The sequence below is a fragment of the Numida meleagris genome, chromosome 4 (assembly GCF_002078875.1).
Source record: "Numida meleagris isolate 19003 breed g44 Domestic line chromosome 4, NumMel1.0, whole genome shotgun sequence".
Lineage (NCBI taxonomy): Eukaryota > Metazoa > Chordata > Aves > Galliformes > Numididae > Numida > Numida meleagris.
In genome coordinates, this window is record NC_034412.1 from 14,881,317 (window position 1) to 14,904,067 (window position 22,751).

At 36.5% G+C, this 22,751-nt stretch overlaps 1 protein-coding gene across 5 annotated transcripts in view; it reads right to left on the minus strand.

The window, feature by feature from the left end:
- Positions 1 to 22,751, minus strand: part of DLG1 (discs large MAGUK scaffold protein 1) — a 143,260-nt gene that overhangs the window by 3,870 nt on the left and 116,639 nt on the right. For 2 of the 5 annotated variants that reach the window (XM_021393513.1, XM_021393510.1), the window contains 10 exons: positions 21,234 to 21,348; positions 15,422 to 15,598; positions 14,880 to 14,949; positions 10,061 to 10,157; positions 7,954 to 7,995; positions 4,783 to 4,833; positions 3,121 to 3,222; positions 2,702 to 2,874; positions 919 to 1,028; positions 424 to 515 (listed from right to left, as the gene is read on the minus strand). In XM_021393513.1, coding sequence (XP_021249188.1) covers positions 424 to 515; positions 919 to 1,028; positions 2,702 to 2,874; positions 3,121 to 3,222; positions 4,783 to 4,833; positions 7,954 to 7,995; positions 10,061 to 10,157; positions 14,880 to 14,949; positions 15,422 to 15,598; positions 21,234 to 21,348 — 1,029 coding nt within the window. Of the gene's footprint in view, positions 1 to 423; positions 516 to 918; positions 1,029 to 2,701; positions 2,875 to 3,120; positions 3,223 to 4,782; positions 4,834 to 7,953; positions 7,996 to 9,327; positions 9,362 to 10,060; positions 10,161 to 14,879; positions 14,950 to 15,421; positions 15,599 to 21,233; positions 21,349 to 22,751 lie in introns of all 5 variants that reach the window. The other 3 variants (XM_021393512.1, XM_021393509.1, XM_021393511.1) reach the window with 2 other exon arrangements.

A 22,751-nucleotide genomic window follows, 5' to 3' on the forward strand; every position in this document is an offset into this window, starting at 1 on the left:
AGTGCTTATAGTCTACCTCTTGCTGCTACAGTTAACAAACTGCATTTGTGTATGCTATGGGCCCTGCTGTCCAGTTTACAGAGTTTTCACTGCTAACATTCTTTACTTGTTGATTTCAAAAATTGGAAGCAAATAAAAAGCCTTAGGTGTTTAATTTATCGACAAAGCAAACATCTGCATTTCAAAAGCAAGAAATATGGTAGAAAGTTCCACGGTTTTAAAGACTAAATTAAGTGACTGTTAAACTTATACAGACATTGAATTCACTGATCAAATTGGTATCAGCACAGAGGTACTTGGGTAGTTTTATGCTTCAAAACAATCACAGATAAGCTTAAAAAAAAAGTTCAACCTTATCTCAGTGATGAGGCAATTACCATACGGCAAGCAATAAAATTTCAGCTCTGGCCAAGCAAAACAAACCTGTGAAGTGTTCAGTAAATTCTTGCTCCAGTTTCATAGCTCTCTCAAATGTCTTCCTGGCTTGCTCTTCCGTTAAGCGCTTATTCATTTCCCTGAGATTGAAAATATTAGACACATAAAAAAGCTATCTGTAATCTTGGGAAATATAATTTTAAACCAGTGTGTGAGTATTAACCTAATAAAAAAGCAGTCTCCTAAACGACCTATCTAAGCAAATACATCTCTAAGTGGAGACTGTAGAGGGAACGAGCAGTTCTGACACTATTTTGTATGGAATTTTGCACGGTGGCGTTCATTCTCAATCACTCATGACTTGAATTAGAAACTTAGTTTAAAAGTCCCTAGAAATTCAACGCAGTTTCATGAGCAAAACAAATCATTACATGATTTTTAAAATGGAGGTATTGCAATTATTTTTACATATTATGCAACTGGTTTTTCAAATACAATGCCAATCTCAAACAATTTAGCCTAAGGTACTTTGCTTTTACTCACATGATATTTTCCACGGTTTTGGGTTTAATAAAAATGGAGATTGGGTACAGCTGGGCAATCTGCAACCTTTTGATCGCATTACCAGAAACATCAAGAATACAATGTTTACCCTAAAAGTAAGAGAGAAAAGGAAAAATGGCAATAAGTAAAGTTTAAGTCACAGATACACATAGTGTAATAACTTAGAACAGAAACCATGTTTGCAAAGCCAAGGAAATTAAAGCACCTGCGCCAATGATATCAAGATTTCACTAAGCTAGCATGTGGTCCCACAGTGCTCACTCCTCTGTTGGGATCATACATAATTTGAGATGTTCTTGACCCATTTTCCTTCCTCTCTCCTCAGAAGCTGCAGCCCAATCAGCAGTGCAGAATACAGAGCAGGCGTACATCAAAACCATACTAACATTTTAGGGTTCATTTAAGAATGTAGCCATGTCAGAGTTTAGAAAAGAGCCAGATGCCTTGACGAACATTTCTGAGGGAATAACCACCTCGGATGGCAAGCAAATCTGACACCATCAGAACAGTCAGATGGAACTGAATATAATCTTTCTCCTACACTATCAGGTGTCACCCCGAGAAACACCAGGTTTGAGACCATGAATTACACTTATTTGGGCTGACTACTTTTTATTTTTTAGGAAGCAAATAGAACTTATTCCTCAGGGGGTTGGAGCAGAATGTGGTAGGGTTGTTTGCCCAGTATTATTAACCTGCCACCGCTCCAGGATTTCCTCAACTCAAAGACTCCTCCTATTACTCAGCACCTCTAATGTCTAATACAGTAATTTCTACTCCACATGTTTTTATGTAGCACATGAATAATTTGTGACATCACCATTTCAAAAAGGGGCAGTGTAAGGGAAGTAGAATGGAAGGCCTCTGCTGGTAGTCTAAAATGAGAACATCCTTTTCATTAGCAGGAGACCTAGCAGAATTCTGCAAGCCAGGATACAAACCCACATGCACCATAAAGACAACAGGTTACATACATCCCAAAACACTTTTCCTGAATGTGTTTTCCTTCCTCTTCCTGAGAGAAGGGATTGCTAGGGTCATTTACATTTGCTCTATTGAATAACAAAACTACAGAATTTCAAGTAACATTTAGATGTATTAAGGGACATGGTTTAGTGGGGAAATATTGGTGGTAGGTGGACAATTGGACTAGATGACCTTGGAGATCTTTTCCATCCTTGGTGATTCTATGATTTTATTTCAGGAATTCTTAGAGGATAGATACATTCTTCCCACATAAAAAATGAACAACTGTTTGCTTTCTACTGATGATAACTTTGCCAGGATCTAGTCCACTGATCTGGATGCTAAGCAGTACCATCAAATGAAGTTTTTGTATGTTCTAGCACAGTATTTTACTATTCATGCTGACCTGTCCACATCTTTCATGTGGTTTCTCTTCAAACGTGTCCCATGCCCTATGAACGGAGAATTAAGAGCAGTAACTGGTCCGTGTTCCCTTTTGTGATAAGACAGCCAGTATTTGCTGTGTTTGCCCAACAATTTATGCCAGGTGTTGAAGGATCTTGAACAACAGGTAGAAGACTAGATTGTCAGCACTTTAGAAGTTGCTCTTCTCCCACCGTTTAATCATGATGCTCTAATTATTTCTCTTAAATGCATTTGTAACAGTGCTCTTTGTTTCTAGGTTTGTAAGAAGTCCTTTAGAGGGTTTCTACTTGCTTCTTGCCATTCTCCTATCCCCCTGTCAGCACAGTCAAATCATCACCTCAGTAAACGAACATAACTGGTACTGATTTACCTTTTCTGCTACTTCTCGCACTGATTGCACACTTGTTCCATAAAGATGATTATTGTACTGGCCAGCTTCAATGAATTTGTGCTCCTGAATATCCTTCTCCATTTGCTCTCGAGAAGTGACAAAATGGTAATCACGTCCATCCACCTCATAATCTCGTTTTGGTCTAGTAGTATCTTTAAATATAAACCAGTAATTTTTAAAGCAAAAAAAAAAAGACCATTTTCCCCCACAACATCCAAAAATAGTCCTCCATTTAAACTGCAAAACTGTAACAAGCAAAGAGATGAATAACCATTAATAATCTTTATTAAATTACCCTGACATTTTAACTCAATATACAGAGGTTAGGTCTATGAAGAAAGTAACAAAACAAAACAAAAAACCCATTTATAATTGCTTTAGTATCTGCTGAAACTTACGTGGAACACATGAGCCAAATTTGTCTGGAAATTCTGAAATCAGGTCGTCATTTATTCTGTCTTTCATGGGTCCCAAAACAATCACAGGTCGAGTATAATTCACTATTAAATGTAGAGGAATAACATAAATTACATTTCATTGAGATCACTAACCTTTACAGTTTAAAAAAATAAGCCTCACCATATGGTAACAGTATTAATAGCTAAAAGAGTATTTACTTCTAAATAGAAAATAAAACATGTTAAAGTGCATGTATCAATTAATACTGCAGTCAAAGATGTCAAATCTTTACTCTCAAATTACTGCTCAGTGTGATTGAAGATGACTGAATTCTGAAGCCTTATCAGTAGGAAAAAAAAAGCCTTTCCACAAAGCAACATCCTTCATTCTAATGAAAACAGCAAAATGGGAAGTCTGAAAATCATTTCACTTCTTATTTCTTAAAATTCAAGTTCACTGTTGGGAAAAGCCTTATTACCTCTAAAACCCCAACCTACATACTCACATAACTGTAGCTTCTGTAATTACTAACACCCTTATGAAATGAAGTATAGCATCTTTTAAAACATGCTTTATTTGTAACAAAGTCATAAAGGCTTTTTACTTGAGATTTAAGGACAAGCAGAAGATACCAAATTATACTGCAAGTAACGACAGGAATATCTAAACATCTAGTCATAAGCATATCATTTCAGCCATATACATTTTAGTTTTAAGTTCTGTCATTACTACACAAGTCCAGATCAAATAAAGTTTGACTTATAAAATACATTTTAATTCCTGGATGTAATTTCAATTCACAAAAGGAATGTCTGGAATCTTAATTCAATCTGTGTATATACATTATATATATTTATTCTGTTGTTTTTTTTTTTACTGTATTTTGTAGTTAACAGATACCAAGCACTCCCTTTTCACAGGTTAAATTTTTAATCTAATTATGTATATAATATTTTATCAGATTATATAAATCAACCATTACCACCTGTGGTGGTGAATGGAAATACTAAAACTACATCTATTATATACAGTGAAACAAGATCAGGAGAAGGTGAAAAGGAAATAATAGGATCCCACTAAAAATCAGTGAAAAGAATTTTATTCTAAATGTAAGCGTAACAGGATGTTTTCTCCCACTAATTGCCTTTTTATTCAAAATTACTTTTTTTCCTGAAAAAAAAATCATATGGTTAACAACTAACAAATCAGCCATACAAGAAGCAGCATGCAGAAATGGGAGACTGCAATGGCTTAGAAATATTTTGACTTCGGCTTGGTACTACAAATAATCTACTGACATGAATTTTCCTGTGACAGAGACAGAAGGGAACAGCAACACTGGGAATGCTCCAGCAATATGAAACAGAAGAAAACTATCATTTCTGTGGTTCACACTGATGAAACAAATATACCCTATTTTCCTTATGCAGTATAAACCACGCAACGGTGAGACGTTAATTAGCACACCTTTGGATTACATGCTAAATAATTTAGCAACTGTATTTAATAATTTATGCCTATATGCTGTATTCATTTTAATAATGATAACAAAAGTTCAAAATCAATGAAGTTGTTCATTATAGCACTTGGTACATAAGTGCACACAAAGCATTCTGATAATTCAGAGTACAGTCATGTTATACTAAGTGAGCTCTACAAACCTTCTTGTTGATTGACTTGTTCGTAAGACAAGACGTATTCCTCCTGGCCACCTAGAAAGGTAAATGCAAAGAAGGATCTATGTATTGTTTTCTAAAGCAATAAATTTACATCGAGTCATCAAATGAACAGCAACGATATAGACACTCATCAGCAAAATATGTGTTACAGTGATACTGATGGAGGACATTTTTAAAGAGCGATGAATTATAAAATCACAAAGATATGCCAAACAAAATTTTGAAGCATAAAATGCATACAGTATATAATTCCTTCAGATACGTTAGCATGTCAAACTGACATCAAGCACAAGAAGTATTTTAAAGCATAACTGAAATGCTCTTGCGTTTCCCTGAATGAAATGCATGCATGGTATCATTCACTGCTCGAGGCAATGCCACCATCTTTACAAGCATTTTCCATACTTTAAATGTTTTTACAACATTTTTCTATATACACAGCTGAAAGTCATGCATGTGTAGGTGTACATCTCTTCCAGTAATTTTTTCATGAAGTGGCACTTATATAAAGACATTCAACCACTTCAGTTGTACAAAAAAATATTACGATTGTATATTATAATTGTATATACTTCACTACTATTTAACTAGTAACTTTTTAAAGATGAACTTGAAATTGAAGAATGTTTTGTATTGTTCTCAGCTCCAGAAAGCATATCAGCAGTGAATGAAACTAAAATAACTAGGCTTTGACCTTTAGCAGCTGCAGGCTTTTAAAATGTTAGTGCAAGCATCTGAAATATACCTCAGTTGCCATCTCTCTAAAAGAACATCTCTAGTCCAACAAAAATGTCTCAGAGTAAGATTTCTCACATGGCAATCACTAAAAATCAACTTCACGACAGCAGAGAATTTATAGTTATGAACACAGAGGCTTAAATTTCATGACAACGCTATGAACTATCAATAAAATGCAGCGCTTCAATAACTCACTTGTGTAGCTTTTAGAACATTCTTTTGAATTCATAGGCCATACTCACAACAGCCAAAGGAACACACCAATGGTATACCACAGCTTTTTAAAAAATAGATGGCAGATGAAGGCTTTTATAAATTCATATATTGCTTCGATATACACGCTCATTACTTCATAGCAAAGACCACTGGATCTTTTAGATCTGAAATTTATAATGTCTAAGAAAAATAAGACTTATCTTATTTGTAGTAAATTTGCATTCCAGCAATACATGAATGATTTCTTTAATTTTTAAGGTACTGCAAGTGAGTAATACATTAAGACAGACATGAAAACATGCAACCTGAAGATTTTAATATCTCAAAAAAGGCGCTCATGCAAATGGATTTTAGGACAGTATATACTTTCAGAACCCTTTTTAGGCTAAGGAGAGGAATCACCAACTATCAACTTCTCCATGAAATACCCAGCCCACAGATAATTAGATACTTCTTTGGAGAAGTCACACTGCTATAAGGTCAAAGATTAGTTAAGTGAACTACTGAAGAGACAGTAAGAATTATAAAGCAACCCCCGACTGAGGGCAAAAAGTATATATTGTCATTGCTTTTTCAATACTGTCAAAAAATGAATATTAATAGAATGAACCTTTTGAACAACCGTACTCATCTGTAATCAAGATAACTTTCATATTAGACAGCAGTAAGAAGAAATTAAAGAAATAATTTTAATAAAAAGTGCTTCAAATTCCACATTGAGATAAGCAAATCCATAACATTCATAGTAAAATCAGTGCTTCTTAAGTAACAAAAAAACCTAACTAGTAGTACCAATAATGAACTTTAAACATAAATAAAGCAAGCTCTGAGGAAAACCTTGGGGGAACAAAAAAAAAGAGAACAGCAGCAAATTTATGGAGAAACAGTCAGGGTTAGATAGTTTTAATGGCATGTCATTAAAAACAGTTAAAATCTGAAAGTTAGTCATATACGCAAAGGCAACTTCCATACATGTCTAATGTGCGTTATACTCAATGAACACGAATGCCTTCCCCTGCTCGTTTTTCTTTGCAACTGGTCTGCAAGTTTTAAGCACTGTAAGCACTGAGGACTTTTGTACATGCATACATTCTCTCAAGTGTAAGCATCCGCATGAAAACTCGTGGCTCCTTATTTCTGACAGTATATGCAGCTTCCAAACAGGTGTAGCTGTTGGTGAACCACTTTCCTTATTACCCTACCATAAATAGCATGTGCTTCTGAAGTGCCTCTTCTTGGGTTAACAGGCACCCAGGAGCAGATCAGTGAGCAGCTCTGACACACCACTTGACTTTTACCGTTCCTTCTTTTTCTGCTGCTTTATAAATCCTCAGTGCTTTAGCCTGCTTGCTCTGCTCTACCCAGGGTTCCCACTCTGAATTCAGCAACCTCACAGAGGCGTTCACTGGAAATGACCAACGAGACAGAAACGTCTGTAGAGCAGCATCATACAGCATATTACACACTGGGAACGTGTACTTCTGTAGCTTGGGTAGAAGTGAACAGCGCTGCAGCTCAGGTTAGTGAAAAGGGTAATTCAGTCTAGCACTTAAAAATATACTGGTGGGGGATGAGGGACACGCACAAGCACGGCTGTGCATCTAGCATGCTGTTCTATCACAGCTGGCTCCAGCACCTAATGTGTGTCATGTTGCAAGATAGTTCAGACAAAGCACCCACACTTGACAAAATAGAGAAATGAAAGCTGAAAAGCAAGGGTAAATACATGTTTGTTCACCTTTACTTTCATTAGAGGTATCTACATATTACATCTGAGCTTCACTGTTGATAGGTACTATGCTATTTAACAGATTACACAGTTCAGTTACACTCCCTGTATTAAGCACAATTACCATTATATTTGTCAACACTAAATTTACATTTGGGTTTTAACATGTCTAGCTAACATATATAATTTAAATAAAAAGGAATTAATTCAAATTAAGCTGAGCAATGCCAATCATAAATCACAAGACAAATATCCATTAAGGAGGTTTGCAATGATTCTCTCTAGTCAATTAAAAAAAAAAAAAGACACTGGAATTTTGCAGTACCCAATAAACACACAAACATGGATTTCAATGAAAGCTTACTGGGAAGTTCTATTTAACATGTAAATACCCAGAAAAGACAGACAAACAAAAGCAAAGAAAGAACTGCTAAGGAAAGGTTCTAAATAAAGAACTTAAAAACACTTACGGTAACTACTTTCACTATCGCTGGCATTAGAGGTTACATGCTCTGAAATTACAACACAATGGAAAAAAATAAGGAACGCACACAAATGGCGTGAGTCCAAAGGAAAGCAAATCGACAAAAATAATCCAGATGAAAGACAACAGTGATATCAAAATGCTGAAATCAATACATACTGCATATAAAAGTTTTAAGGTACTTCTCATAGCTCTCAGGATCAAGCTTAATTTCACACAAAAGGAATGGATGTTAATAAAAAGAAGAAACATTAAGTAGCACGTCAAAATAAGATTATGAAAAGTACACATTCATATTTCACACACAACCCTGCAATTTTTAGGTTTTCACTTCCATATTAATATTGTTGTGCAAGAACTTTCATAACAGAACCAACTCGTGACTTTTCTGGATTAAATCACACAGTCTAATGATCATAAGGCCAAAGAAGTCAGTTATCATTGGTCTTCTGCTCTAAACCAAGAATCTCCTTGAAACTGGTTTCAGAAATGGAAAATTAATGCTACTGCTGCCAGGATTTTTATTTACTTATTAAGTGGTTGAGGCCACATACAGAAGTACCCCCCCCTCCTACGTGCAATTTCAGGAACAGTGTGGGTTAGAATTAAGGGAACAGTTATGATCTGGGAAGAAATGTTATCTTCAGTGACTAATGTTACTATCCCTAACATTCTACTTGTTTAGTATCTGTCATGAAAGAAAAGTACTTATGTTAAGTACAGAGGTGATGTCAGGGTACACAAATCTTCTACACAAATCTGTAGAATCTTGCTGTGTAAAACTAATGCTTACGTGCCTCCTCTGTCAGCTACCCCACCACCTGGTCAGCAGTGCTCTAAGAGCACCGTAAGAGCTCAGCAAGTCAGACAGAAAAACTCTCATGGCATCTGTGAAGGAAAGCTTGTTTGTTTGTTTTTAAAGAGCTGCCAACATCAGTCACCTAGAGAGAGGACTGACAACTGCTAAAATTATTATGGCAATAGTTCTGCTATGGCTGTGAAAATCCATAGGTAACTTTTAATAATGAAAACACAAAACCAATATAAAAATGACATTAGCAAAATATATGAGTATCAACAAATTTACAAACACAATCACTACCAAGGACAAACAAGTAGGTGCTGGTACGCTTCTGGACAGCAACAAAAACACACTAATGTCATAATCACCTAAAAAGTAATATGTTCCTGAAAGCAAAAACCCCCAGAACATTACAAACTAGAAAAATCTTATGTAACATTTTTAGAGTCAACCTCCTTATGTCAGTAGAGCACCAGTCTCAAAGAGATCTGTTAAAAAAAAAAAAAGTAATTTTTCAGATGGAGGTTAAAATAACTTGGGAGTATTTTGATCACTTACTCAGGCCTTTTGATCCCATGTCGTCAGGGACCTCCTGCAGAGTAGTCCCCAGAGGGCAAGCAATAAAAAGACAATCACAAAGAAAATAATTGTCAGTAATATATAAAATTGGCGCTACGACAGGAGACAGTTCCCAGAACATCACAGGGAAGATAAGCCTATAGGAATGAACCAGACTGGCACATAAAGTGTAATCACTGGTGCAAATGGCAGAGAATGCAGTTTATAGCAGAACTGGTCTGAATTTGCAAATACACTTTTTGAAAAGACACTTTTTTTTTTTTTTAAAGCAAGCAAAAACAATCAAATTAACCTCTCTTCATTAAGGAAACTGGATTAGAGCAGAGTGACTTTGAAGCTGCCAGTCCAAAGGGACTGAGTGGGGAGCCCACTAAGCTCAGCCACACTTTGTTTGCTGCTCTGCACACTCCTCAGAGTGACATCTGAGGAACCATTACGGACAGCGCTGAAGAGCTGTTATCTCCTCCAGTTACATATACACGCTTATTCAGCGGTGTTAACCAGTTTACTGCAAACTGGGATATACTCTTGGGTTAAAATTTACTTTAAGAGCAAACAAATGATCGCATTGATCCTACAGATTGGATTGTCATTTGCACGCCAAGCTCGTTAGCCTGTTGCAGCTCATGAAACTGTCTCCATGGTAACACCCTACTGCAATCTAGCAGGCCCTTCTACTGTGCTTTCTCTCCATTGAGTGCCACATACTTACGGTCAATATCACTGGTTTCCTGCTCACTCTGGTCCTTGTTCTTGTAGAAGGGAAATTTTCGGGAAAAGAGGTTCTTTTTACGCTTGTCATTGAATGACTGCTGAAGAAGAGAAGGAGGGGCAAAACAAAGGATGTCTAATTCCGTGTGAACAAAGGCCCAGACCAGCAGCTTTGTGGAAGCTGACTCCTACAACCACATTATGCAGTGCATATTTCAACTTAACAGCATCTTCTCAGCTCATGTAAAAGAGAGAGAGATCAGGATCACGGCTTTGCTCACCCCCTCAGTATTTCACATGCTTACTGCAAGAGAAGTGACAGGCTGGCTCACCCTGGAAGGCCTGACCTGTATTTCACAAACTTCAGCTTGTTGTGAGTGTAATGAGATGTGAAAAACTAGGCTGCTAGAAGGTGGCCAACCCAAAATGAACTCAAAAAACAAAGCCAATGAAATCACTGAACATTAGCTAGCACAGGGACTATGGTAGTTTGAAAAAAAAAAAAAAAAAAAAAGTCAGGTATTTACACATGCTCCTACAAACAGCTAATGTAATAGCACACCAGAAACGTGGTGCCCCTTTGCAAAGGTCAAACTGTAAATACTTTGGTGATAGCTGCTGAATAACATACCACAGTTGCTACCTGGCATTGCACTGGATTCTCTAATGGTAACTAAGAGAGTAATAGTGAAATTGGAGAAATGGAAGAAAAAGTGTGTGTCTCCTTAAAATATCCAGCAAACAATTAGAAAAAAAACTATTTGTTTCAGCCTTTCAAAACTGCAATTTACAATTCACTGGAAGAAATAACTTGGCTCAAGGGAAGTCTGCAGCATCTCAATACCAAGATCCACTTGCCAAAGATCCCAAATCGTTTCATTTGTTTGCTGTGGCAGTTATTTTTGAGGTGTGCATTGGTAGTGAAGAACTATCACCTGAAATACCCTACATGTCCAAGGCAACTGCTATGTTAACTGCCTGCATTGCTGAAGAATTTCTGCATCTTAGTTGCTAGGAACATTTACTGAGTTACCTACATAGACATACATATATCCATCCATTTACATATAAACTATTAAGATCCTTCTTGTGTGAGTGATGGAGAGCACAAACGTATATTCATTGATATATACCAGTGCTTACAGGTATAGCTAATAAAATATTTGTATTTCAGTAATACCTGTTGTCATGTCTTTAGTTGACACTGTGACTGCAGCATCTCTAACTTACTATTCCGTGAAAAGTAAATAAAGAACCCTGGTGCATAAGCAGATCAATAATTATGCACAGAACTGACACAGCCAACTTCGTGCTAGCTGAAATGTCTTTTTTTTTTTCCCCTTTAAGCATAAGTGAATCATCTAACCAGTTTTGCCAAGCTATGTAATTGGCCATGCTTGTGTCATTTGGTTTGCAGAAATTCTGTCACTGGGAGGCTGGTAAAAGCAGAAAAATGCCCAGCTTGGTTTTGCAATCTTATGCTGCTGGGGGTCTATTCATTTGCAAACCAAACATGGTCATTGTGCCACAGGAAGTAATAAAACTTCCACAGAACTCCGTTTTAAAACATAATTTTAGAAAGAACCAAAATATCTTCAATTCATTCAATAAAATTCTATGAACACCAATTTCTAAAATTTAAAGCACATTAATTTTCAATGATTGTTTGACCTCATTTAATCCAATCGGAGGTCCTCTTTCCCTATATATGAAATGCGGCAGTAAGAAGTTACACTACCTTTGTTATCAGCCCTAAGCATGGAATGAAATATAATAATGAATAGGACTCAAAAAGGACTCATTATTCAAATCACTGGTCACCTTTTTTTTGGTACAAGTACAAAATGAGCATTTGGCCTTCCTAAAGAGGATGCCTATAGTGCAACACAAGCTGCATACTGCTACTCTACTAACAATGCTTCTGGCCATCTGTTTTAATACAGACTAGCTTGGCAATATCACATACTGAACAATCCAGTGATGTTTTCATTACCACTGTCAAGACAAAAATATTTCATTAAACCTACCAGGTGTTACAGAGACACGTGGTATCACAGGAGCACTATCAGTGACATGAGCACTGAGCTCTGGAAACAGCAATAAAGTTTTAAGTAGGAAATACATAAACCTTTAATTGGCTGGCATCTGTGTTTGACTAAAACTGTCATTCCACTGTTAGAACTGGCAAAGTTTCAACCTGACACACGGACAGAGGAACTCATTGGACTTGACTTCTCATAACCAGAATTGTTACTGGAATCTACGTAACACAGGCAGCAAAGAAATATGCCCAAACGAGTAGATCTTAGCCGAGCAGCAATGCTGCACCACGCACTCTGAAAGGTATGAAAGGCTCACATCTAGCTAATTGTCCACTGGGACAAGACCCTCTGTGTGGTCAAAAGAACATGAAAATAAGGGAAATGACAACAAAGCAAAAATGGTACAGTTTTACTGAGGTGGCGAGATTTTGCAGTTTGTGTGATTAGAGGAAGCGCTAATTTATTTTACTTCACAAAAGATAATCATGTTTTTCATTTTAGTTTTGAAAATATTTTCTAACACTAATGGTTTTAACTTTCTCTACAGTCTTACTGAACTAATATGAAAATTCGTATACTGCATGTATAATGGTCAGAGTCAGTTCCATTGCCAAAAAAAAAAAAGAATTAAAAGTTATATTGGACTGATTTTGAATAAAAGATTAGCCAAAAGATTACTTTTAAAAGATGCCACGATTATAAAAAGCTAAAGAGAATTGCTTATTAGTTGAAAATGCACAGTAATCATATTAAATTCTTCATAAGCCCACTGCAAATCATGACCAGGCACTATAAGCAAGAATATATTAAAACAGAAGCAGCACAGAAAGTTAGGTAAATATGTATTTGAAAGGAACAGGAAAAAAAATAACCATTTCTGCTCCAGTTTCTTAGTGTTCCATAAATTGAAAGGAAGTCAGATTTTACCATTTGCCATCACTAGGGTTATTCTTTAGGATTTTGATGTAGAATTTTTGAAGAATTGTTCAAAATTGTTATTTCGTGCTGTCCATGGAGAATTATCAGATACAGACACGGGAATGCACACAGTCCATGAGGACACATACGTTGCAGACAACTTAGTGGGAGAAATACCCCCATGACAAATACAGGAAGAATAATTTCAAGGAGAAATCATCATGTTAAAACATTTACAGCTGAAGCAACAGATTGTGAATAAGTGTAAGCGTGTTTGCAAAACAAAGTGTTACTAAAGAAACTGCAGTTCTGTATCAATGGCAAGCGTAGTTGCTTTTCCACTCAGTGTCCCATGCATATATTTGGTGCTCTGTTAGTACACGATGCTTGTGTACTAACTACTCTATTGCCAAAATGCTACCTCAAGTAGATAAGTAACTGGTCACAGCTGGTAGACAAACTACAAAAACATGCAATTATCTTCTCCAAGAACATGGTAATATTTGAAAAATTGCGTAATGTAAAGCAATCTAAGGTATTCAAGCCATTTGGTTTTTATGCAACTTCTAAGAAGTGAACTCAAAATCCAAAAATGATTGGGTTAAAAGTTACCACAGCAATTGATAACATTTTATTCCAATAGGAAAATATGAATGAATGAAAAGAGAAAAGCAAAATGCAAATTATCACAGGGATCCTCGAGACAGACTAACTGTTAATCAGAAAATAACTAAAGATAGTGATTTTGCTTTAAACAATTTGCATTAAAAAATAAAAATTACAAAAATCTTCACATTTTCTTCATTAGTAAACCTAAACTGAAACCTTTACCACGTAGGAGAAGAATGCACATTCGGATTTTGATATCTTTAGAGTAAACAGATACATTATCGAGGCTTTAATACTTTATATATTTGATTTTTGAAGAAAGGAAAACACTAACTAAAATAAAAGACAAAAAAAACATTTGGATCTACAATAATTCATGTTAGTGCTATTTGAAAAAAAAAAAAAGATATATGAAATAGTTTCCTCTGGAGCTCAAAAGCACATTTCAGACTTCTTTAAAAAAGCAGTTACCTTGCTTCCTCACCACTCATCCCACTGCCCCATGTTTTGTACTGGGACAAAGCTGACATACAAAGCAGTGACCTGCAGCAGGGGACTGACTGCTGTTTCTCCTGGACCCAGTTACTCTTCCATCTGCACTGGTTAACTTGTTGCACCACTATTTGTGCCAACAGAGAGCAGTGCTGAGACAAAAACACTTGAGAGATGGATGGAGACCTTCTGGTTATGAACAGCAGAAGACTTAAAGAATCCCTTAAAGCTCCTGTATCCACACTTGTAACAAAAAATATACTTTATCCTGCCTACTGTGCACAGTATAAAACCTCACTTCATCACAGGGGCCCCGTTGAGCAGTATTTTCTTGTTTTCTAGAGGCATTACAAAAACTTTAATGAAAGAAACGTTTTACTTTTTCTGCAAATTGGTAGTAATCCTCTTCCCAAAAAAGGGAGTCCAGGAGTACAATCCATACCAAAGGGCTAAACAGCTTTATAAGTAGCACATGCAGTGCCATTAGAAATGTCACTAGTTAATAAGTGATTACTATATGCAACTCCTATTATATTACAGTCTTAAGAACAGTATATATTTCTAAGCTAATTCTTTAATTTGCAGTGTTTTGGCAATGGCTTACTATTTAGAGTTGCTTTCATTTTCAGAAAAAAAATTATTTCTATTTGACAAAATTTAATCTTTTCACTAAAAACTGAAATGGAGCCTGCATACATAAACCACAGAGAAGTGTTACCATTCACAATGCCAGGTTTAATTAGCACTTCATAAACTCACCCCTTTCTCTCCTCTTGCCTTGGAATTGAATTTCACTGTCTTTAAACGTGCTCGTTCTTTTTTCTCAACTCTACCAGAAAAAAAACAGACACAAAACAAATGAGCAAAATTCATGAAGCTCAAATTAGTACTTGTTACAGCATAAGCATAGTGCTCAAGTGCAGAGTCGCAGTCAGCAACATCATATTACATAAAATTTACTTTGCTCCTACTTATACATAAATCGCGTAGTATTAAACTAATTTCACATCTCTAGTAAGAGCAGTTAACTTGCTTACAGTGAGAATAAGGAAATGGATTTGAAATACCTTTGTCAGTTTAGGAGCATACAGCTCCCAAAGCTAAATATGATTCTAGCAAACCTCTCACCGAGCTAGTTACAATCACACGACAGATTTTTAACTTTTTTTAAACGACTGGATGATGTGGTAAAGAATTAACAACAAAGAGCAAAGCTGCGTGTCTGTAAATGTATACATATATTGATCATATCAGAAATTTAATAGCAGGCATCTCAGAGTCAATAAAATATCATGACATACCTGCGTTTGCTTGGGATAACTCCAATTTCATCACTTTCTCCATCTGGAGTTACCTGCCGTGCTTGCCACCATTCATCATCAGAAGCATTAATGACATGGAGAATATCACCAAATTTGAAGTTCAGTCCTTGACTTGGAAGGCCACTATCTTTAGTCTTGTCATAATCAAAAAGAGCTCTACATTGAAAAGAAAAAAAATTAACCACTGAAAAAGATGAAACAGAGGGTTGTGAATAGCACAAGATTTATTTAAGCTGCCTGTGTGTTCAGAAATGACTGCAATGTTCTGAAGGATGCTCAGAAGGAGAATGCTGAATGCAGTCTCTCCCCACACACATACAGAGAGAATATATAGTATAGTATTCACATACAAATACATTTCTAAGCTTCAATGAGTGAGAATAAACTTGGCATAGAGCAAAACTCTGGTACTTGGCAGGAGGTCCACAAGAAGATATCTCCTGCAATTCAGTCAATACTTTGCACAGAACAAGTTTCATGTCAGTGTCAGAAGAAAATAATTTGATGCATACAGCCCCATTGAAAGTTCTTTAATGCACTTTGTTACAAGTTACAAATTGGAATTATTTCAGTAAATAAAAATTACTGACAAATACTGCTCCTGGGGATGCAAAAAATAAAAAGCTTAAAAATATGATCTGAACAGAATGTTGCTCCTATGGTATCAGAAGGCAAAATATATATTTATGTGTGAACTCTTTTGGAAAATTCCCTACCATTTCAGAGGAATCCCATCCTTTTTTCTAAAGCCAGCCTATTTTCAAGTAATAGGCAATAGCACTACCTGCAGATCAGCTGCAGGCCACAGTATTATTCACATTGTCTTTGCCAGCCAGGTTGGTTTATTCAAGCCCACTGTTACTCTTGCTTTGTACTACCTCCTTCCCCTGCCTTAGTTACGAAGCAAAGTTGGCTGGAAAGGGACATGGTGCACCACACTGAGGAATCAATACGGGTTAAAGTTAATTTCTCCCTGTTGGATCATTTTAAATCTGGATTGGTTCCCTGAGGAACAGGCCTACGGTACATTTCTCCCAGCACAGCCAAGGGTTTAGTGAGGATGTGGAAACGAATGACAGGAACCTTTTACGTAACTATGAGAGACTTCTAGGACACTTTATAAAGGACTCATTTTACTTTTCAATAAGGTGCACGAACAGATGTCAAGTGAAGTGCCTGTAACGGAAAAGGGCAAAAAAAATCATCAAACATTTCATCTGAAAGCTCACACGCTTCTCAATGACACACTTGCTAAACGACAGCCTGTCTCAATTTAGAGATTTGACACCAAGTCCATCAGAACCTTAGGAGAGCAGTGTCAACAGGTCAGAAGTATTTCATAAAGGGATAAAGGTTTTAATATTTTCCTGAGAGTCATGAGCAAGATAAACATTCTAAAACAGCTAGAAATACATAGGGCTCTGTGTATGACGAGCCAAACAGCAAGCAGAGGTAAGAAGAGTCTCTTTCCATGTCAACCAATTAACATGGTGTTTCCTGTACACCTGGAAAGTTATCAGATGAGAACTTAATTTACACTGAAGATGACCTATTTATCTACAGATTTCTATATCTAAGACAACTCTTTGATGAACTCCTTGTATGGAAAATTTTTTTGCAAATTAATAATGCACGACATTTATTTAATGTAAGTTATAACACAGATACATATTTACTTCAGAGTATCTTCAACATTCCTGACCAACCAGTGCTTTGAACTCAGTCCCACAACATTCATTTTCCATTTAAGTTCCCGCTAAATTTAACTCATGACTCCTAAAAACCACTTCAAAGAGAAAGCACCAAGTCCTCCCTACTATTTCACCTGCGTTGATCAGAAACACATCACTAACATGGTAACTCAGTTCCTTCAGTTAGAGGTGTACAGAAACTGAGGGCAAGGTGCATGTTTCACGAATGCTTATGTTTCAAAGCCAAAAACTTAGTGGCTGTGTTAACAGTGCCACATTTTCCAGAATGCCTTTTTACCCGGCTGTGCTCATTACTCTCAATATCAAAGGCTGCTGATCAAGTTCTACTGAAGCATTTCTTTTACAGTGTCCTTGATGAACAAAGTAATTAGTGCATCCCTGTTGCAGCAGAAGCATCCTTCTGTACTTCTGTATGAAACATGAATTAAACTACCACTTCAGAATGAATGGAGGCCAGCCTGTACAGGAGCTTCTCTTTTTCTCCCTGAGTTTTTAGGAAAGCTGTTTGAAACTAGATGTCTGAAGTGTCGGAACAACATAAGGATGCCCTATTAAACTCTTCCTGCAGTTGAGCACACTTTTCAGGTCTGGTGCTAACATCAATCTTATTTTTCAATGGATCTAATTAAAATTTCCTAATGCTTCCAAAACCGTGAAGTTTCTTCCACTTGGAGATGCAATTATTTTCTACTCTCGTGCAAGGAGAAATCAGCACCATAGTTTGAATTTGTAATGTATCGTGCTGGTTAGAAAAACTCAGAGAGATGAATGTCGTATTTAAATCTGCATTCTACACACATTGCACAGACTGAGATTTGGCACAGGAGACTAGATGAAGTGTGGAACAAATTTACTCCCAAGCAACATATTATCAAAGAAATTTGATCCTGTGAAAGAATTTTGCTTTTTCCACATATGCTGTTTGAATTTGCAGATGAAGGAGGACACCATACAGGTTCAGCTCAGATGTAAGACCACTAATATTGTATAAGAGAATCTCTCTCCTCTTAAAATAAAGATCAGAAGAAATATAGAGCAGCAATCAGAGAAGGGCACCAAACCAGTGCATCTTAATTAGGGGAGAGAGAGAGAATTAGCTGTGCAAATTCAGGAGTTAGTCGCGGCTGAATTGCTATTTTTACACTGTCCTCCAAGGACTGCTTGCTCTATTGCTATTTATCATATATTGAGGTATGTGCAATTAAGGAGAAAAATCTGTCATTTTACTTCACATTGCATCTTCAAGCAAACACAACTATCTTTTCCTTAATATTACACAACACCCCCAAAATGCCATTTGCAAGCAGACTATTCAGGAAGATACCACCTTTCAAATGATGCAGCTCATTTTACCTGCTACTTTGTTAACATGACTTTGAGAAATCACCACAGATCATTATTCCCTGTCTTCTATTTCAGAGTTTTTCATGCATCTGTGACCGAATGCCTATACACATGCTTCCGCTGGATTTACTCTTCAATTTAGCTAACATTACATGATCTTAAACGCATATCCAAAAAACCCCAAAATTACAGAATAAGTTTAACGTCAGTTACTGAAACTAGTTTTGAAAAGAAAAGTTTTGAACTAGTTCATGTAAAAGTACAGAAAGATCACACCAAAGTAACTTACACAGCGTAAGTGGGACAGCCAGCATGTTCTATCAGTATCTAGCAATATGTTCAAAGATTCTTAAAAGTTATTTCACTCAGGTCAAAAATTGCACTGGAAACCAGAAAGAACAGATGTGAACCCATCCTGTGTGTAGCCAAGTTGCCTACCAGCCTTTGGCATCTTTTGATAGGTTGACAAGATTAGGTCTCTGTAAAGGGACGTGGGTGGGGAAGTACTTTTCACAAGGAATTTTTGCATTTTAGATTTTTCTTCCAACTTCTAGCAGAGCTGATTAGCAAGTTTCAAAAATCTTTCTTGGAAATGGAATCACCAGTTTCCACGGGGCTGCTGCCAACATTCTGGAGAAGACTGTTCTTTTGGCAGCTGACAAAGCCAGAAGCCCAACCTCAACCATTCACAGGTCATTTCCATAAGCAGAATAAAAGCCACATAAATACAAAACGCTTGTCAGAGGCTTGAAGTACCAGATAAATGTGTGAACTGGAATATAAGCAGTTTAGAATCTATAGCTATAGGCTACAGCTAACAAAGCAAAAGCAGATGAAACTGTTTAGGCTACAGTTATACAATAAGCGCTAAAGTGATCAACTTTGCGATTATGGATATGAAGGTCTCACCATCACGTCAATATGCATACATAACACATGTACAGTGCACAAAGCTTGTCAAAGGGAAAAATCACCAATACTGTGCTATCACGATCACTTAATAAACTAAAAAGACTGATGGCAAAACCGCTCAACTGCCTGAGTGGATCCAAACCCGAGCAGCCACGCTACCCTTCCACTACCAGGCAGATCTCTTTGAACCAGCAGCTGTGTTTGTGCAGTTGTACAGTGTACAACCAGAGAGATGAACCATGTGAAACAGCGTGCTTTTCTTGTAGGTTAAAGTTACTATCACTTTATTTAAGCAGCTTATTCTAGGCCTGCACAAACACAGAAACAGGTCAAGGAAGTGCATCTGGGAGAAAGCAGGGACATGGGAGAAATAACAGAATGACAGAAGTCTGATCTAAGATTAACCAGAGTCACCATGTTAAGAAAATCCTTAAAAAATCTCCTGCTGCTGCATTAAAATCCCTCACTTGGCTCCTAAAAAATCAACTCTGCTCAGCAAGCCCTTACACTGAATATAATGGAGACGAAAGTTGACTATTATAAACAAATTTACTGCGACTTTTCCAGTGAAGAAGTAGTGTTTCATTGCTTACAGTTAAGACTAAATTTTCAACCAGCATTTCTCTTGATGACAATACCAGTCAAAGCAGATCCTAAGACTCCTTTCTCCCAAGCTGTACTCGTTTCTGGAGGGGACGTTGCTACTACAAGAGCAGGGTGATCGGGGAACTACTTCAGATAAAATGCATTTAATCTGGCTCATTTTTCTTATTTGATTCACTCTGTGGCCCTGCAAACAGATAATAAAGCACAACTGGGAGACAGAAACTGTTTGAGGTGGATTTCTAAATGGGAAAAGGCAGCAGCACCTGAACCGAAGATTTTTAGCAGGTAAACCAGTGAGGTCCTGCAACATTTTAAATCAAGTTTAAAGAAAGCACCAGCACTACTAAAGTCTTACGTGCTCTACTCATACGTTCTGGCCTCTTCCATGGGGCTTACTGCTGGCTCTTATTCGATTCAGAGATGAGTCAGTTTGGGGAACTGAATTTTTTTTTTATTTTTATTTTTTTAAATTCAACCCTTCAACCCATATTCCACATTTGAAAGACTACAACTTGTCAGTACACCACAACTGATACAGGAGTAAGGTTGCACATTTACGAGCTGCACATTGCCACAATTTCCTGGGGAAACTACTTATTTTCTTAGTTACTTCATTCTCTAATATTCCCACTTCCTTTTAGCCTTCTTTATGTTTAAATGTTTAATTTTATATGAAAAAAATAATGAAGGATATTCAACTTATTCACTTTGATGCATTCGATCCTTTGTTTTCCATGGAAATTATTCTGTAACACAATTCTATCGTATTTCTTAATACAAACTGAGAATATAACTAAGGCAAGCTGAAGAAAATCAGATGGCAACCTGTCAAAGCTTAAGCACAGTTTTCAAGTCAAAAAACTTAACAAAGGGGAGAACGTGCAGAGCTCTGTCACAAAAACACAAACTGAGTTAAGCCAGATGTTAAGACTTCACAGACTTTGACTTAAAAAGAATAACTGTGTTTTTACTGAAGGGTTATCATCTCAGACTCAGGACAAAAAGCAAGTAATTGGACCACTTTTCAAAGTTCTCAGTGCTAGTACTACTTTTTCAGTCATATTACTTTAATCAAACTAAATTAAGCTTTGTTTTTAATATGTTGCAATCACATAAACATCAAGTTCAGCAATGAGTATGTGTACAAAAATATAGAAATACTAAGTTTACAGAAAAGCAGAAAAACACACTAGTAATATGATAAATAATTTGATTACCTCACATATAGGGATCTCTTCTGGCTGGTTCGTAAAGATCCTGATCCTGAACTAATGCTACTGTTCATCATCTGCTCTCGTAAATCATGTATTTTAGCTTCAAAACGACTGTATTCTGTAAGAGAGGGAAGCACTGCTATTAATTTCCTCTGTACCTCTGGGGATTAAATTACTCACAAAAATGCTGAAAGTCTCAGAAAACAAGCATTTGTTAGGTTTTTTTTAATGCAAGAAAAAGCTCAAAATTCCAACTTTTTAATTAAGTTATTTTTGTAAATAAAAACTATATAAATCCTTACAATTATAAACTGAAATAAAATTTGAAATACAGCATATGAACAAAAGCAAATATCTGTTACAGAGATTTCATCATTTGATCTACAGTTCACAGTGACCAACTCCTTCCTAATTAAAACATAATGCTAACAATCACTTCATAGTAATTAAAAGACATAAATTTTACCCCACAACTAAAATAAAGCTTAGGATATGTATCTGAAATGCACATAGTTATAATTTAATTATATTTTTTCAATGCTAAGATGTGAGAATCACAAGTTTCTGAAGAGTTGGAATTGAATAGATATTTCAGTATTACTGGACTTGAGTAAGATACAGGATTTAGCACTACAAGGTGGGGAATATGCAGAATTATCTGAATAAAACAATGTTCCCATGGGACTTCAAGAAAGGAAAAAAAAATCCAGAATTCTGGCATGAATCTCAATCCAATTGTAAACAGCATTAAGACATTCGAACTCCCTCTATATAATTATGTACAATGTTAATCCTGGAAAAACGGATTGTGTTCTTAAGCAGCACTGTGTACTAATAAAACTAAGATAAATGCATTTGATTTTATCTACAAAGGCAGACAGTAAAATAGCAATAGTTTCTTCAGGACAAACATATCCTAAAGCAAGGTACTTACATGTTGCCAGCATAAAATATGAACTCAAAACAAGTTTTTCCTTCAGTTCAATAGTTTGGACTTCAGGATCAACAGATCCACTTCTCAGACCTTTCTAGTTAAAGGAAATGCTCTACAGCCACCACCTTCGCCAGCAGAGCACGTGATGCAAGATTATAACAAGTCAACATTGGGAGAGCCAGGGTGTGCACAGCCAGCAGCTGCTGAGCTGGGTAATTCGTGCTCTTCTCCCCAGCTGCACCTCATTCCCCGAGGGCAACAAATTTAGTTAAGACACACAAGACTGACTAAAAGGGCTCTAAGACACAAAAAAATCTTGAGGAAATCTCTGAACTGCACTTCCTTCGACGCTCATCCTAAATACCACAGTTTATCCTATTATGCTCTGTAGGGCTTTTTCCCCACACACTCATCAAACAATAAGCACCAAAACGTACAGGTCAGCCAAGAGAGGAAGAAAAAAAAAATTAAGTTATCGAAGAACTTTCTGTGAACTGGTTTCTGGTATGCCACTTCATTCATCCAGGTAACTATAAATATAATATTCTAGCAATAGCAGCCATAATTAACACTGTGCAGATTGTGAC